The following is a 16,633-nucleotide window of genomic DNA, read 5'->3' as shown; positions in this document are numbered from 1 at the left end:
ATCCAAAAGAGGATAGCGTGGCAAGAAGTAAATCATGGTTGACAGTGTCAAACGCGGCGGAAAGATCGAGGAGGATGAGGATGGAGTAATGACCTCTGGATTTGGCCAGGAGCAGGTCATTGCAAACTTTGGAGAGTGCTGTTTCTGTCGAGTGCAGAGGGCGAAAACCGGATTGAAGTGGATCGAGGATGTCATGAGAGGAGAGAAAATCAAGGCAGCGGCTGTGAACGGCGCGCTCAAGTAATTTGGAAAGGAAGGGTAAAAGAGAGATGGGGCAGGTAGGGTCAAGTGAAGGTTTTTTTAGGAGAGGTGTGACAACAGCGTGTTTGAAGGTGTCAGGGACAGTTGCCGTGGAGAGAGAGAGGTTGAGGATGCGACAGATGGCACAAAATTATTCAGGGTCGTCAAGTCGCAGGAGGAATGTGAACGATTACAGGAGGACCTTGCGAGACTGGGAGAATGGGCGTGCAAGTGGCAGATGAAGTTCAATGTTGACAAGTGCAAAGTGATGCATGTGGGTAAGAGGAACCCGAATTATAGCTACGTCTTGCAAGGTTCCGCGTTAGGAGTTACGGATCAAGAAAGGGATCTGGGTGTCGTCGTCGATGATACGCTGAAACCTTCTGCTCAGTGTGCTGCTGCGGCTAGGAAAGCGAATAGAATGTTGGGTGTTATTAAGAAGGGTATGGAGTCCAGGTGTGCGGATGTTATAATGCCGTTGTATCGCTCCATGGTGCGACCGCACCTGGAGTATTGTGTTCAGTACTGGTCTCCGTATCTCAAAAAAGATATAGTAGAATTGGAAAAGGTACAGCGAAGGGCGACGAAAATGATAGTGGGGATGGGACGACTTTCCTATGAAGAGAGGCTGAGAAGGCTAGGGCTTTTCAGCTTGGAGAAGAGACGGCTGAGGGGAGATATGATAGAAGTGTATAAAATAATGAGTGGAATGGATCGGGTGGATGTGAAGCGACTGTTCACGCTATCCAAAAATACTAGGACTAGAGGGCATGAGTTGAAGCTACAGTGTGGTAAATTTAAAACGAATCGGAGAAAATTTTTCTTCACCCAACGTGTAATTAGACTCTGGAATTCATTGCCGGAGAACGTGGTACGGGCGGTTAGCTTGACGGAGTTTAAAAAGGGGTTAGATAGATTCCTAAAGGACAAGTCCATAGACCGCTATTAAATGGACTGGAAAAATTCCTCATTTTTAGGTACAACTTGTCTGGAATGTTTTTACGTTTGGGGAGCGTGCCAGGTGCCCTTGACCTGGATTGGCCACTGTCGGTGACAGGATGCTGGGCTAGATGGACCTTTGGTCTTTCCCAGTATGGCACTACTTATGTACTTATGTACTTAGTGTTGAGTAGGTTGGTGGGGATGGGATCAGAGGAACAGGTGGTGCATTTCGAGGAGGAAAGAAGGCGGGAAGTTTCATCCTCGGTGATCTCAGGAAAGGAGGAGAAGGAGACCTGGGTAGGTTGGTTGAGGGAGAGGGTTAAAGGGTGAAGGGGAGGTGGAGGTTTGGTCGTGAACTCAAGGTTGATCTTTTGCACTTTGTCGCGGAAGTAGTTGGCCAGTGATTGAGGAGAGAGAGAAGGGGGAGTAGGAGCGGGGGGCACTTTTAGGAGGGAGTTAAGGGTGGTGAAGAGACGACGAGGGTTGGAGCTGAGAGAATTGGTCAATTGGGTGTAGTAGTCCTGTTTTGCACGGAATAGGGAGGAGTGGAGGGAGGATAGCATGAATTTGTAGTGGAGGAAGTCTTCAATCTCAGGTGCATCTGGTAGCAGGTCCTCCCCCTTCTGTATCTCGACTTGGCTCCACAGAACAGGCTTCTTTTGGTTATTTAGCCTTGATGCTGTGAAATGCCCTCCCTTTGGACTTATGCTTGGAAAGTTCTTTGCCCAAATTTGAGAGGATTAGAAATGTGGCTCTTTCAACAAGCCGCCTTTGACCTAATTTATTGCCTTAAGCTGGGGTTGACAGCTAACATTAGATAATTCACTTAGGGTTTCTTTTACAAAGCCGCACTAGCGATTCCTCTGCGGCAAATGAGAGGAAGCCCATTCAATTCTTAAGGGCTTTGTAAACGAAGCCCTTTGTTTCTCTGATATTCATCTTACTCTTGGAGTAACTATTATGCTATTGCAAACCCTTCTTCATGTGTCTTGCCAAAAACTGAGTTATGGTTATTTTTTTGTTTTGTAAAATTCTGGTGATTGTACAATGCAATGCTGCCAAGTATTCCTGAGTGAATTGCGATACAAGAAATAATCACAAGATCTTAACCTGCTCATTTTTGGCCTTTTATGGCAGCTTGACATCTAGCAGTAGAGGTTTAATTGCCTTGAAATAAAAACAAGCTAGGTTATTTCTATTTTAATACCTTAAAAAGAGGCTATTTTAGTATCTAATTACTGTATTAGAGTTGGGCTATGTCTGTTCTAATTGCCTTAAAAAATGAGTAGAGGGGTTTTTTTTTTTGCATGTTGTAATGTGAAGGTAACATACTGTCTGGTAGCATCTTACAGTGTGTGAATAAAATTCAGTGAACATCATATTCTTTTTGTGCATCAGCGTTTGGATAGGGTTTGCTGCCTTAACCTAGTTTGTACTTTTAATTGTGTGGATAACCTTGTTATTTTGCATGTTGCAATGTGTGAATGACATATTTTTATATGTATTTCAGTGTGTGGATAACATCCGATGCAATGGCCTTATGATGAATGCGTTTGAAGAGAACTCGAAGGTGACAGTGCCACAGATGATAAAGTGAGTTGTAATTTTAACTCATCCTCCCCGTCTCTTCAGCCCGCAATCTCGGAATCATTTTCGACTCCTCCCTCTCCTTCTCTGCCCATATCCAGCAGACAGCTAAGACCTGTCGCTTCTTCCTCTATAATATTAGCAAAATTCGCCCATTCCTCTCTGAACAGACCACCCGAACCCTCGTCCACTCACTCGTTACCTCTCGTCTCGACTATTGCAACCTCCTCCTCGCTGGTCTCCCACTTAGCCACCTATCCCCCCTTCAATCTGTCCAAAATTCCGCCGCACGGCTTATCTACCGCGTGAACCGATACTCTCATATCACCCCTCTCCTCAAGTCGTTTCACTGGCTCCCGATCCGCTACCGTATACAGTTCAAGCTTCTCCTACTGACCTTCAAGTGCACTCAATCTACAGCCCCCCATTACCTCTCTACCCTCCTCTCCCCATATGTTCCCACCCATAACCTCCGCTCTCAGGACAAATCACTCCTATCTGTACCCTTCTCTACCACCACTAACTCCAGACTCCGCCCCTTCTGCCTCGCTTCACCTTATGCCTAGAACAGACTTCCCGAGCCCATACGTCATGCGCCCTGCCCTCCCTGCCCATCTTCAAGTCCTTACTCAAAACCCATCTCTTCTCCCTTGCTTTTGGCGCCTAGCCACTCTACACTGACTACATAGTTTGTAACCTTTAGATTGTAAGCTCTCTTGAGCAGGGACCATCCTTCCCCATGTTTAAACTAGTACAGCGCTGCGTAACCCTGGCAGCGCTATAGAAATGCTAAGTAGTAGTAGTAGTAAGACAGAGGCGGTTTTCAAAGGAGCTTCGTATCTGGTTTCCCTTTGGAAAGTAGCAGCTGCATCAGCTCTACCAGCAGCCAGACAGATGCTTAGTGGGGCTGTCTAGACCTTTCAGGACTGTACACATTTTTATAAATGTCCAGTGGCTAAAAAGATAGCTAGCTTGTCCAGACATTTTTCAGAGTTCAAAACCTCTTCCCCTGTGTGAGTGAGTGAGGCTGCCCTACCTGCTTCCAGTGTAACTATTTTTAGATATGAATGTATTTATTATTTATACAATTTTATATCCCAGCCATCTACAAATCTGAGTTGCCAAGAACACACATAATTCAATAAAACACTGAACATATGTGAAGTAGTACAAAATATAAAGATGAATTTAAAAAGAAAACTAAATTACAGAGCTTCACTCACCAACATCATAATATTTCAACAAAAGCACCTTCGTGATCACCAGTGTCAAAGATACCCCAATCTATACTGTGGAAAAATGCTTTCAGAAATAAATAGTAATGACCATTAACTGTAGTGACAAAGCCCGTCCCAGAACCATAAAAAGAGTAGCAAAACGCCCATCTAATCTAAAGGGCTGAAATGATCATTGTCAGCAGATCACCGAGCCCAGCAGGTTTAAAGAGGGAGCAATGCAGAGGATTTTCACTGTGTATAGCCTTGTAAATTAAAGCCCAAATCTTAAAACTAACTCTCCAAATAATAGGAAACCAATACAATTTCATCAAAGCAAGTGGATTCGGAGCCACCTGTCATGTAATTTTAATGACAGTCCAAGAAAAAGTGCATTATAACAATCAAAAAAAAAAGGAAAACTAGAACATTGCACAACTGTATAAGAATTAGTAAGACAGAAAATTCTACAAACCGTCAAAGAAGGAAAAGAAGTCACAGGGGTGAGGGTTGAGCCAGGGAAATTTCCTGTGCTGTGACCTTGGAGAGAGCCGGTAGTGTTTTGGTTTTTTTTTGTTACATTTGTACCCCACGCTTTCCCACTCATGGCAGGCTCAATGCGGCTTACATGGGGCAATGGAGGGTTAAGTGACTTGCCTAGAGTCACAAGGAGCTGCCTGTGCCTGAAGTGGGAATTAACTCAGTTCCTCAGTTCCTCAGTTCCCCAGGACCAAAGTCCATCACCCTAACCACTAGGCCACTCCTACACTGTTGCTACTATTTGAGATTCTACATGGAATGTTGCTATTCCACTAGCAACACAAATCGGCCCTTGCAGATCACCAATGTGGCCGCGCAGGCTTCTGCTTCTGTGAGTCTGACGTCCTGCACATACGTGCAGGACGTCAGACTCACAGAAACAGAAGCCTGCGCTGCCTTCTACATGGAATGTTGCTAGTGGAATAGCAACATTCCATGTAGAATCTCCAATAGTAGCAACATTCCATGTAGAATCTCCAATAGTATCTATTTTATTTTTGTTACATTTGTACCCTGCGCTTTCCCACTCATGGCAGACTCAATGTGTCTTACATGGGGCAATGGAGGGTTAAGTGACTTGCCCAGAGTCACAAGGAGCTGCCTGTGCCTGAAGTGGGAATCGAACTCAGTTCCTCAGTTCCCCAGGACCAAAGTCCACCACTAGGCCACTAGGCCACTCCTCCAATGCAAGAACTTTATGAGATGATGGGCAGAACTGGCTGAGGAGGATACGGTAACTGAGTGAACACACGAGCAGCACCACAGCACATGAACAGTGTGAACAGAAGGAGAGTATATATGTGTTTTTGTGCATGTGTGTGTTTGAAGATCGTAGGTGCGTGTGCATGTGTTTGTGTCTTTCTCTGGTAGGGACAGTCCCTGTAATAAAGTGAGTGGCTTCCACAAACACAGCTAGAACATGGTTTAAAGTGAGCAGAAATACTTGTAATAGTGTGGTTCAAACAGAAAATATTTAGCAGCCAGTTCCCATCACCAAAAACACTTGGGGTTCAGTGCAAACAAATAAAAAGGTCAGGGTGTGAGGGTGAGAGAGAGCCTTCAACTGAGTGTGACACACTCCTAATGAGAGAGATACAGGGATGAGAGAGTGTGAGGCTGAGAGAGCCTTCAACTGAGTGTGACACACTCCTAATGAGAGAGAGACAGGGCTGAGAGAGTGTGAGGCTGAGAGAGCCTTCATCCGTGACACACTCCTAATGAGAGAGATACAGGGCTGTGAGGGTGAGAGAGCCTTCAACTGAGTGTGACACACACTCCTAATGAGAGAGAGACAGGGCTGAGAGAGTGTGAGGCTGAGAGAGCCTTCAACTGAGTGTGACACACACTTCTAATGAGAGAGAGACAAGGCTGAGAGAGTCTTCAACTGAGTGTGACACACACTCCTAATGAGAGAGAGACAGGGCTGAGAGAGTGTGAGGCTGAGAGAGCCTTCAACTGAGTGTGACACACACTCCTAATGAGAGAGAGACAGGACTGAGACAGTGTGAGGCTGAGAGAGCCTTCAACTGAGTGTGCTACTCTCCTAATGAGTGCAAGGGGCTCAGAGAATGTGAGAGTGAGTGAGCCTTCAAATCAGTGTGACACTCTCCTAATGAGTGAGACCTAATATCTTCTATCCTGCCCAACCTAAACATTGAAATGCCTCTGTTCAACTTGGCTGTTGGTTTGCATTCTCGGTAGTCTTCTACCTGCTCTCCGTTAAACAGAGAAAGATCTGTGTTAACTAACATTTTATCTGGCAAATGGTCTTCTCCATGGCTGGTGAGGAGTTGGTACTCTTGGGAACAAGTCCCGGGAATTGATATTCAAAAGATTTACCCATGTAAACCTAACTAGTTAAAAATCTGGCTCTTAAGCTGTGTGGCTTAAACTGCAGGACATGCAAACAGTAAACAGTTCTGAGATATAATGATTTCCTGGAACGTCCTTTTTAAGCAATGCTTTGCTATCAAGCACAGAGCCTGCTGTATCTCTTTCTCAACACTGTGTTCATTCCTGAACTCTCTCGGCCAGTTATCCCAGTTTTCTACTTTCCATAACCCCTACTGAGGAGGAGGGGCAAATAGTGATGCTTTCTCCTCTCCTCCCACATCAACAAGGATGGAGAGGGGGTTATACTTGTCCTTTTTTATTTGTAAAACTTTAATTATCCACCTTTCCATGTGGGAAATGTGGGATACAAATAAATAAATAAATAAAACACATCACAGTTGTTTACAAAAGCAACATCATGCAGAATAGAATAAAACTGTTACGCTACATAAATTCATAAAACACAGTATTAAAACAAAGTAAGCATTAAACTAGCACAAACAGATATAGTAATCAAGAAAGGTTTCACATCTTCTCCTGTTCATTTTAGTTATTTATCGATTTAAAATTTTTATAACCCACAACTCCTGGGCAAGATCAAAGCCTGTTTCAATGCAGTGGCAATAAGGAGGGAGATTAAGAGTGACACTTCCTTCCTGCCTCACCCCCCCCCCCTATATTAAGGAAGAGGAAGGTTAGCTTAGACTCTTCTCCATTTCTGCCCCCCCCCCCCCCATATCAAAAGGAAGTTAGTCTTCCCCTCTACCCTGTACTGAGGAGGACAGAGATGAGCACAGCTGGCCTAAGGGTATCTAGTGGTCAAGGCAATCCTTTAGTCATGAACTCCCCCAACATATCTCTCCTTCCTTTCCCCCATTGTGTCCAGCATCTCTCCTTCCCTCCACCCCTACCATGTCCAGCATCTATCCCCCTCTACCATGTCATGGCTACTACAACCCTAAATCTGTCTCCCGCACCAGAGTAGGAAACACAGCACTGTGCTTCTGAGTACCTACACCTGTTCATGCATGCAGTGTCCATCCCTCTCCAGTGCAAAGTTCCTCTTTGAGGGGGTAGGAAACATCCAGTCTTAAGCAATGTGGGTACCCAAAGCCCCCCTCCCCATCAAAAAGGAAGGAGGTGTGGTGAGACTCTCTCCTGCCTATATATTAGCAAAGAGTGAGATGAAAGTGGTGACTTTTAAACAGAATCCTTCACATTATTATCAGGATGTGCAAGCACTTTGTGATGTCACAGAGGTGATGCAGAATGTCTAGCCAATCCCCCTTCGCATTATTATCAGGATGTGCATGCACTTTGTGATGTCACAGAGGTGATGCAGAATGTCTAGCCAATCCCCGTTCACATTATTATCAGGATGTGTATGCACTTTGTGATGTCACAGAGGTGGTGCAGAATGTCTAGCCAATCCCCCTTCGCATTATTATCAGGATGTGTATGCACTTTGTGATGTCACAGAGGTGATGCAGAATGTCTAGCCAATCCCAGCAGGATCTTTACACCCTGTTTTTAGGTCTGACTCCAGCCTGTACTGTGATGATGTTGATATCCGATTCAGCAAGACCATGAACTCCTGCAAAGTTCTTCAGATCCGCTATGCAAGCGTGGAGCGACTATTGGAGCGCCTGACGGACCTCCGATTCCTCAGCATTGACTTTCTTAACACCTTCCTGCATTCCTACAGAGTCTTCACCACTTCAGAAGTTGTCCTCGAGAAACTTATTACCATCTACAAAAAGCCAATGAGTGCCATTCCTGCCAGGTAATCCAGACACCTCTGTGACAGGACTTGCAGAAACAAGCAGGTCAGTACTGAGCTAACAGTGGTCAATGTTTTCATAACCACCACCAGCTAATTTAGACCTGGATACTCGGTGCTAGGCCATATCTGGGCACTGGAACTTAATATCCAGGTCAGCAGTGGTAGCCAGAAGTTATGCGAGTATGACCAATATTCAAAACCAGTTTAAGCTGGTAGTCCAGTTCATAGATTAATATGTCTGTCAAGAATGTTTTGCCATGTGCCTTCTCTCTTATTCTGTTTACACTGGCTGCTGATAATGTATCGATTTAAGAACATATGAATTGCCAAACTGAGAGATCAAAGGTCCATCAAGCCCAGTATCCTGTTTCCAACAGTGGCCAGTCAATCCAGTTTACAAGTAACTGGTAAGATCCCAAAAGAGTAAAACAGATTTCATGTTGCCCCTCCTAGACATAAGCAGTGGATTTTCCTAAATCCATTTTAACACTCTCATCCTTCCTGTCTCATCAGCTCATAACCTTGGGGTCATCTTCAACTCCTCCCTCTCCTTCTATGCACGTTTCTTTCTCTATAATATCAGCAAAATTCGCCCTTTCCTTTCTGAGCACACTACCAGAACCCTCATCCACGCTCTTATCACCTCTCGCTTAGACTATTGCAACTTGCTTCTCACAGGTCTCCCACTTAGCCATCTCTCTCCACTTCAATCTATTCAAAATTCTGCTGCACGACTAATATTCCACCAGTGTCATTATGCTCATATTAGCCCTCTCCTCAAGTCACTTCACTGGCTACCTATCCATTTCCTATCCATTTCAAACTCCTCTTATTGACCTATAAGTGCATTCACTCTGCAGTTCCTCAGTACCTCTCCACTCTCATCTCTCCCTACATTCCTCCCTGGGAACTCCGCTCACTGGGTAAATCTCTCTTATTTATTTTATTTTTGTTACATTTGTACCCCACGCTTTCCCACTCATGGCAGGCTCAATCCGGCGGGCAATGGAGGGTTAAGTGACTTGCCCAGAGTCTCTGGGAGCTGCCTGTGCTGGGAATCGAACTCAGTTCATCAGTTCCCCAGGACCAAAGTCCACCACCCTAACCACTAGGCCACTCCTCCACTCCTTATCTGCACTGGGTAAATCTCTCTTATCTGCATCCTTCTCCTCCACCGCTAACTCCAGACTCCGTTCCTTTTATGTTGCTGCCCCATATGCCTGGAATAGACTTCCTGAGTCAGTACGTCAAGCTCCATCTCTGGCCGTCTTCAAATCTAAGCTAAAATCCCACCTTGTTGATGCTGCTTTTAACTCCTAACCCTTATTTTATCATCCTCACTTTAATATTCCCTTATCTCTTGTTTGTCCTGTTTGTCCTAATTAGATTGTAAGCTCTGTCGAGCAGGGACTGTCTCTTCATGTTCAAGTGTTCAGCGCTGCGTACGTCTAGTAGCACTATAGAAATGATAAGTAGTAGTAGGCCCAACGAGAGAAGCTTTTTGGGGCTTGGTCCAGTCCTTTGCCGTCTACATCGCAGGGGCGTATATGCGTAGGGCCACAGGGGCCTGGGTCCCCGCAGATTTCGCCCTGGACCCCCCTACTACTGACCCTCTCCACCTCCCGCCCGCCCGCCACCAACCCGTCGCCGATCTTTGCTGGCGGGAGACCCCAAGCCCCCGCCAGCCGAAGTCCTCTCTTCCGTGCAGGATGCAAGTTGCAACGCTTCCTGTCTGACGTCCTGCGCGTTGTACATGCAGGACGTCAGACTCAGAAGAACAGGAAGCATTGCAACTTGCAGCCTGCATGGAAGAGAGGACCTCGGCTGGCGAGGGGTTGGGGTCCCCCGCCAGCAAAGGTAAGTGACAGCAGCGGGGGAGGGTTGGCGGCGGCGGGAGGGGGTGGAGAGTGTCATTGGTGGCAAGGGGGGGGTCTGGCAGTGGCGAGGGGGTCCGGAAATGGCAGGGGGGATTGTGGTGCCGGGGGGGGGGCTAAAATGTGCCCCCTCCCTCTGGCTCTGGCCCCCCCTACCGCCAGAGTCCAGATACGCCCCTGCTACATCGGTACCGAGGTCAGTGGCATCGACATTGACATAGAGGGACGCATCAACGTCGAGAGCGAAGTTAATGGCTGCGGAACGACCAACTCGTGCTGGGAGCAGTGAGGCATTGAGTGGGTCTCCACCTGTCTCAAGGACTCCTGTTATGCAGGCCCCCCGGGACCGACCTTCGTCGGACCCGGCCCCGAGGAGACGTGAGGATTCCAAGTCTTCCTCATTGGTACCGAGGAGTCTTGATGACGGGCGTCGAGCGAAGGTGAAGAAGCACTGTCATCGTTCTTCTTCAACACACAGTGCCGGGAGCTCCGGGGCATCGAGGGATTCGGCACCTAAGAAGCGTCGGCGCCGAATCGATTGCTTTCCCACTATTCAGGAGGTGCCAATGCGTTGGTCTAGCAGCCCGGTACCTGCTCCCGAGCCTCGACAGATTCTGCCGGCGGCTCCTTTACCGATCCTGCAGTCTTGTCCGACGGTGGCTCTTGACGAGCGCATCATGGCCCTGTTTCCAGAGCTTCTGGAAGGGTTACTGTGCTAGTCTGCTTCGGTGTCAGGGGTGCTTGCACCTTCTGTACCGTCTGCTGCAGTGGTATCTGGCCTTCGCCTGTGATGAGGTCCCCGACCTCAGTGCCGCCTGCAGCATTGGTGTAAGTTGCCACCCAAGTCGACTCCCCTTCGACGTCAGTGGAGGAAGCTTCACCGGAGTCCAGGTGGGCGTCGACTTCTCGGCATCGCCATCGAAGACGTCGTTCCTCTGTATCGAGGCAGGCTCAGTTTCGGACTGCTCTGAGAGGTGTCTTGTCTGATACTGAAGATGAGCATTTGTGGGAGGAAGAGGAGGATCCCAGGTACTTTTCTTCTGATGAGTCCTATGGGATTCCTTCTGAATCTTCCCCTCCACCAGAAAGGAGACTTTCTCCACTGGAGAGTCTATCCTTTACCTGCTTTGTCCGGGAAATGGCTGCGGCTATTCCCTTCCCTATGGAGGTTGAGGATTAGCCCAGGGCTCAGATGCTCAAGGTCCTGGATTATCCTTCTCCACCTAGAGAGGCTGCAATGGCTCCTCTGCATAATGTACTGAAGGAAGTCCTTATGCGAAACTGGTTGTTCCCTCTGTCTAATCCTGTGATCTCGAAAAGAACTGAATCCCAATATCGGATCCACGTGGAGCCTGGATTGATGAAGTCTCAGCTACCTCACAATTCCATGGTGGTGGACTCCGCTCTCAAAAGAGCCAAGAGTACTAGAGACTATGCCTTGGTGCCCCCAGGCAGAGAATATAGAACCTTGGACTCTTTTGGGAAGAAAGCGTATCAGGCCGCAATGCTCGCTGCCAAAATCCAGACATACCAGCTCTTCACGAGTATCCACTTGTGGAACTCGGTTGATGCACTCCCTCCGGAGCAGGCCGAGCCTTTTCGCCAGGTGGTCAGGCAGCAGAAGGTGTGTCGAAAATTCCTGGCCAGGGGTACGTTCAACACTTTTGATGTAACATCCAGGATCACTGCCCAAGGTATAGTGATGCGCCGGGGGGATAACCTTTTTGGTGAGAAAGTAGAGGATCTGGTTGACCAGCTCAATAAGCACAATGATGCTATGGATTCTCTCTTCCGCTGGGTGTCTTTTGCTACTACCTCCTCATCTAGGAGGTTTTTTGTAGGGAAGTGGAGTGCTCCTTATTCCTATGCTAGGCGTAGGTACACTCCTGCTTCTCGGCAGCCTGTCCAGGCTCAGTCCCAGCGCGCTCCTTCTCGTCAACAGCATGCGCCTAAGGCCTCTACAGCTCCCCAGCAAAAGCAAGGGACGGACTTTTGACTGGCTCCAGTTCAACATAGCCTCAGTAAAAGTGTCCGTACCAGATGACTTGCCGGTCGGGGGAAGGTTGATATTTTTTCACCAAAGGTGGCCTCTGATAACCTCTGACTGGTGGGTTCTTCAAATAATCCGGTCAGGATACACCCTCAATCTGGAATCCAAACCTCCAAATTGTCCACCGGGAGCTCATTCTTAGAGTTCCCAGCACAAACAGGTACTTGCAGAGGAACTCTCCGCCTTTCTGAAGGCCCAACGGTCAAACCCCTTCCACCAGGAGAAGAAGGGCTGGGATTCTATTCCAGGTACTTCCTTGTGCAAAAGAAAACAGAGGGGATGTGTCCCATCCTAGACCTAAGGGCCCTGAACAAATTTCTTGTCCAAGAAAAGTTCAGGATGGTTTCCCTAGGCACCCTTCTTCCCATGATTCAGGAAAACGATTGGCTATGCTCTGTGGACTTAAAGGATGCTTACACACACATCTCGATACTTCCAGCTCACAGGAAGTATCTTCGATTTCGGCTGGGAACACAGCACTTTCAGTACCGTGTACTGCCTTTTGGCCTGGCGTCTGCGCCCAGAGTGTTTACCAAATGCCTAGCTGTAGTCACAGCATCGCTACGCAGACTGGGAGTGCATGTGTTTCCTTATCTCGACGATTGGCTGGTGAAGATCACCTCAAAGGAGGGTGCTCTGGAGTCCATGCGAATGACTATTTGGGTGCTAGAGCTACTGGGGTTCATCATAAATTATTCCAAGTCCCATCTCACCCCTGTCCAAGCATTGGAATTCATTGGAGCCCTGTTGAACACTCAGACAGCTCAAGCTTATCTTCCCGAGACAAGGGCGGACAATCTTCTGTCCCTGGTGTCCACGGTTCGAGTGTCTCAGCAGTTCATGGCTCGGCAGATGTTGAGAATTCTGGGGCACATGGCCTCCACAGTTCATGTCACGCCCATGGCACGTCTACATATGAGATCAGCTCAATGGACCCTAGCTTCCCAGTGGTTTCAAGCTGCGGGGGATCTAGAGGATGTCATCCAACTGTCCACTGGCTTCCGGAATTCTCTCCACTGGTGGACGATTCGATCCAATTTGACCATGGAACGACCATTCCAAGTTCCTCAGCCACGAAAAGTGCTTACGACGGATGCATCTCTCCTGGGGTGGGGAGCTCATGTAGATGGGCTCCACAATCAGGGAGCCTGGTCCTTTCAGGAAAGAGGACTGCAGATCAACCTCCTGGAATTAAGAGCGATCTAGAACGCTCTAAAGGCTTTCAGAGATCGGCTGTCCAACCAAATCATTTTAATTCAGACAGACAATCAGGTTGCCATGTATTACACCAACAAGCAGGGGGGCACCGGATCTCGCCCTCTGTGTCAGGAAGTTGTCCAGATGTGGCTTTGGGCTCGCTGTCACGGCATGTTCCTCCAAGCCACTTATCTGGCAACGGTAAACAACAGTCTGGCCGACAGGTTGAGCAGGATAATGCAACCTCACGAGTGGTCACTGAACATGGGCATAGTCCGCAAGATCTTCCGAGCTTGGGGCACCCCCTCGGTGGATCTTTTTGCCACTAAGATCAATCACAAGGTCCCTCAGTTCTGTTCCAGGCTTCGGGCCCAAGACAGACTAGCGTCAGATGCCTTTCTCGTGCATTGGGGGACAGGCGTTCTGTATGCGTATCCTCCCATACCTCTAGTAGGGAAGACTTTGCTGAAACTCAAGCAAGACTGCAGAACCATGATCCTGATTGCACCCTTCTGGCCGCGTCAGATTTGGTTCCCTCTTCTTCTGGAGTTGTCCTCTGAAGAACCGTGGAGATTAGACTGTTTTCCAACCCTCATCACTCAGAACGAGGGGTCGCTTCTACATCCCATCCTCCAGTCTCTGGCTCTCACGGCGTGGATGTTGAGAGCTTAGAATTCACCTCCTCGGGTCTTTCAGACGGTGTCTCCCGAGTCTTGCTTGCTTCCAGGAAAGATTCCACGAAGAGGTGTTACTCTTTCAAATGGAGGAGGTTTGCCGTCTGGTGTGACAGCAAGGCCCTAGATCCTCTTTCTTGTCCTACACAGACCCTGCTTGAATACCTTCTACACTTGTCAGAGTCTGTTCTCAAGACCAACTCCGTAAGAGTTCACCTTAGTGCGATTAGTGCTTATCATCGCCGTATAGAGGGTAAGCCTATCTCCGGTCAGCCTTTTGTTGTTCGCTTCAAGAGAGGTTTGCTTTTGTCAAAAAAAAAACCCAATCAAACCTCCACCAGTGTCATGGGATCTCAACGTCGTTCTCACCCAGCTGATGAAAGCTCCTTTTGAGCCACTGAATTCCTGTCATCTGAAGTACTTGACCTGGAAGGTTGTTTTCTTGGTGACTGTTACTTCAGCTCGTAGAGTCAGTGAGCTTCAGGCCTTGGTAGTGCATGCACCTTATATCAAGTTTCATCACAACCAATTAGTCCTCCGCACGCACCCTAAGTTCTTGACAAAGGTGGTGTCAGAGTTCCATCTGAACCAGTCAATTGTCTTGCCAACATTCTTTCCCCGTCCTCATACCCGCCCTGGCGAAAGCAGTTTGCACACCTTGGATGGCAAGAGAGCATTGGCCTTTTACGTGGATCGGACAAAGCCCTTTAGACAGTCCACCCAGTTGTTTGTTTTTTTCGATCCCAACAGGAGGGGAGTCGCCATCGGAAAACGCACAATCTCCAGTTGGCTAGCAGATTGCATATCCTTCACTTATGCCCAAGCTGGGCTGACTTTGGAGGGCCATGTCACGGCTCACAATGTTAGAGCCATGGCTGCGTCAGTGGCTCACTTAGTCAGCCTCCATTGAAGAGATTTGCAAGGCTGCAACGTGGTCATCAGTCCACACATTCACATCTCACTACTGCCTCCAGCAGGATACCCGACGTGACAGTCGGTTTGGGCAGTCGGTGCTGCAGAATTTGTTTGGGGTTTAGAATCCAACTCCACCCCCCTAGACCCATTTTTGTTCTGTTCCAGGCTGCACTCTCAGTTAGTTGTTTATGGTTTCAGGTCAATCTATGTTATGTCCTCACCGTTGCGAGGCCCAATTTACCAATGTTCATTGTTTTGAGTGAGCCTGGTTGCTAGGGATACCCCACATGTGAGAATAAGCAGCCTGCTTGTCCTCGGAGAAAGCGAAGATACTTACCTGTAGCAGGTATTCTCCGAGGACAGCAGGCTAATTGTTCTCACAAACCCGCCCACCTCCCCTTTGGAGTTGTTGCCTGTTTATTATTTGCTTTTTTATTAAACTGAGCGAGAACGCTCACGCGACAGGCAGGAAATCGGTCCGCCATGCACCAGAAGACTCTGGCAAGATTTTTAAATATTTTGCTTGCAAAAATGCCAGTTCCTGGGCCGACACGGATGTCGACCCAAATGTGAGAACAATCAGCCTGCTGTCGTCAGAGAATACCCGCTACAGGTATGTATCTTCGCTATCTCAACTTTGTTACATGTTTCAGGCATATCCATCTACTTGATCCCATGATTTAACTGAATTCTATTATTCTGTCTCATTTTATTTTAAAATGTAAACTGCATTGAACCCGACTTTGCTTGGGATAATGTGTGATATAAATATATATATATTTTTTTTTAATCCTTTATCCTCCATCTTTTAAGATACTGCCTATCCAGCTGGATGGTGATGACATAAGGAAAGCAAGTTTGGTCCAGTGAAGACCAACTCAAAATAACCTGTTCCTTAGATGGGCTCTAGTATTATCATATTGAAAATGTGACTATATCATTCCTTTGTGGTTATGTTCCTTTAATAAGTTAAAAAATTAAATAATCTTTAAATGGGTGACTAGGAACAACAGGAACAAAAACAGACACTTATATATGCAATATTATAATTCCTCCTTTTATTATTGACCAGATAGAAGAGATAAGAGTTTTCAGTTTTGGCACAGTATAAGTCATCACAAAAACAAAATATAAGAAAACCAATGGACTGCATTAAGTACATAAGTATTGCCACACTGGGACAGACCAAACGTCCATCAAGCCCAGCATCCTGTTTCCAACATTGATCAATCCAGGTCACAAGTACCTGGCAAGATCCCAAAAAAGTACAAAACATTTTATTCTGCTTATCCCAGAAATAGTGGATTTTCCCCAAGTCCATTTAATAATGGTCTATGGACATTTCCTTTAGGAAGTGGTCCAGACCTTTTTTAAACCCCACTAAGCTAGCCGCCTTTACCACATTCTCTGGCAACGAATTCCAGAGTTTAATTACATGTTGAGTGAAGAAACATTTTTCCGATTTGTATTAAATTTACTGCATTGTAGCTTCATCGTATGCCCACTAAACCTAGTATTTTTGGAAAGAGTAAACAAACAATTCATGTCTACTCGTTACACTCCACTCATTATTTTATAGACCTCTATCATATCTCCCCTCAGCCGCCTTCTTTCCAAGCTGCAGAACCCTAGCTGCTTCAGCCTTTCCTCATAGGGAAGTCATCCCATCCCTTTTATAATTTTCATCACCATTCTCTGTACCTTTTCTAATTCCACTATATCTTTTTTGAGATGCGTTCACCAGAATTGAACACAATATTCGAGGTGCATTCTCGCCATGGACC

At 47.0% G+C, this 16,633-nt stretch overlaps 1 protein-coding gene across 1 annotated transcript in view; it reads left to right on the top strand.

The window, feature by feature from the left end:
* RASGRF1 (Ras protein specific guanine nucleotide releasing factor 1) overlaps window positions 1-16,633 on the top strand; it is a 328,543-nt gene that overhangs the window by 228,221 nt on the left and 83,689 nt on the right. The window contains exons 13-14 of the mRNA XM_030192898.1: window positions 2,693-2,775; window positions 7,891-8,139. Coding sequence (XP_030048758.1) covers window positions 2,693-2,775; window positions 7,891-8,139 — 332 coding nt within the window. The remainder of the gene's footprint in view (window positions 1-2,692; window positions 2,776-7,890; window positions 8,140-16,633) is intronic.

This window comes from Microcaecilia unicolor, chromosome 1 (assembly GCF_901765095.1).
Source record: "Microcaecilia unicolor chromosome 1, aMicUni1.1, whole genome shotgun sequence".
Classification (NCBI taxonomy): domain Eukaryota; kingdom Metazoa; phylum Chordata; class Amphibia; order Gymnophiona; family Siphonopidae; genus Microcaecilia; species Microcaecilia unicolor.
This window is presented reverse-complemented; position numbering and strand designations above follow the sequence as displayed.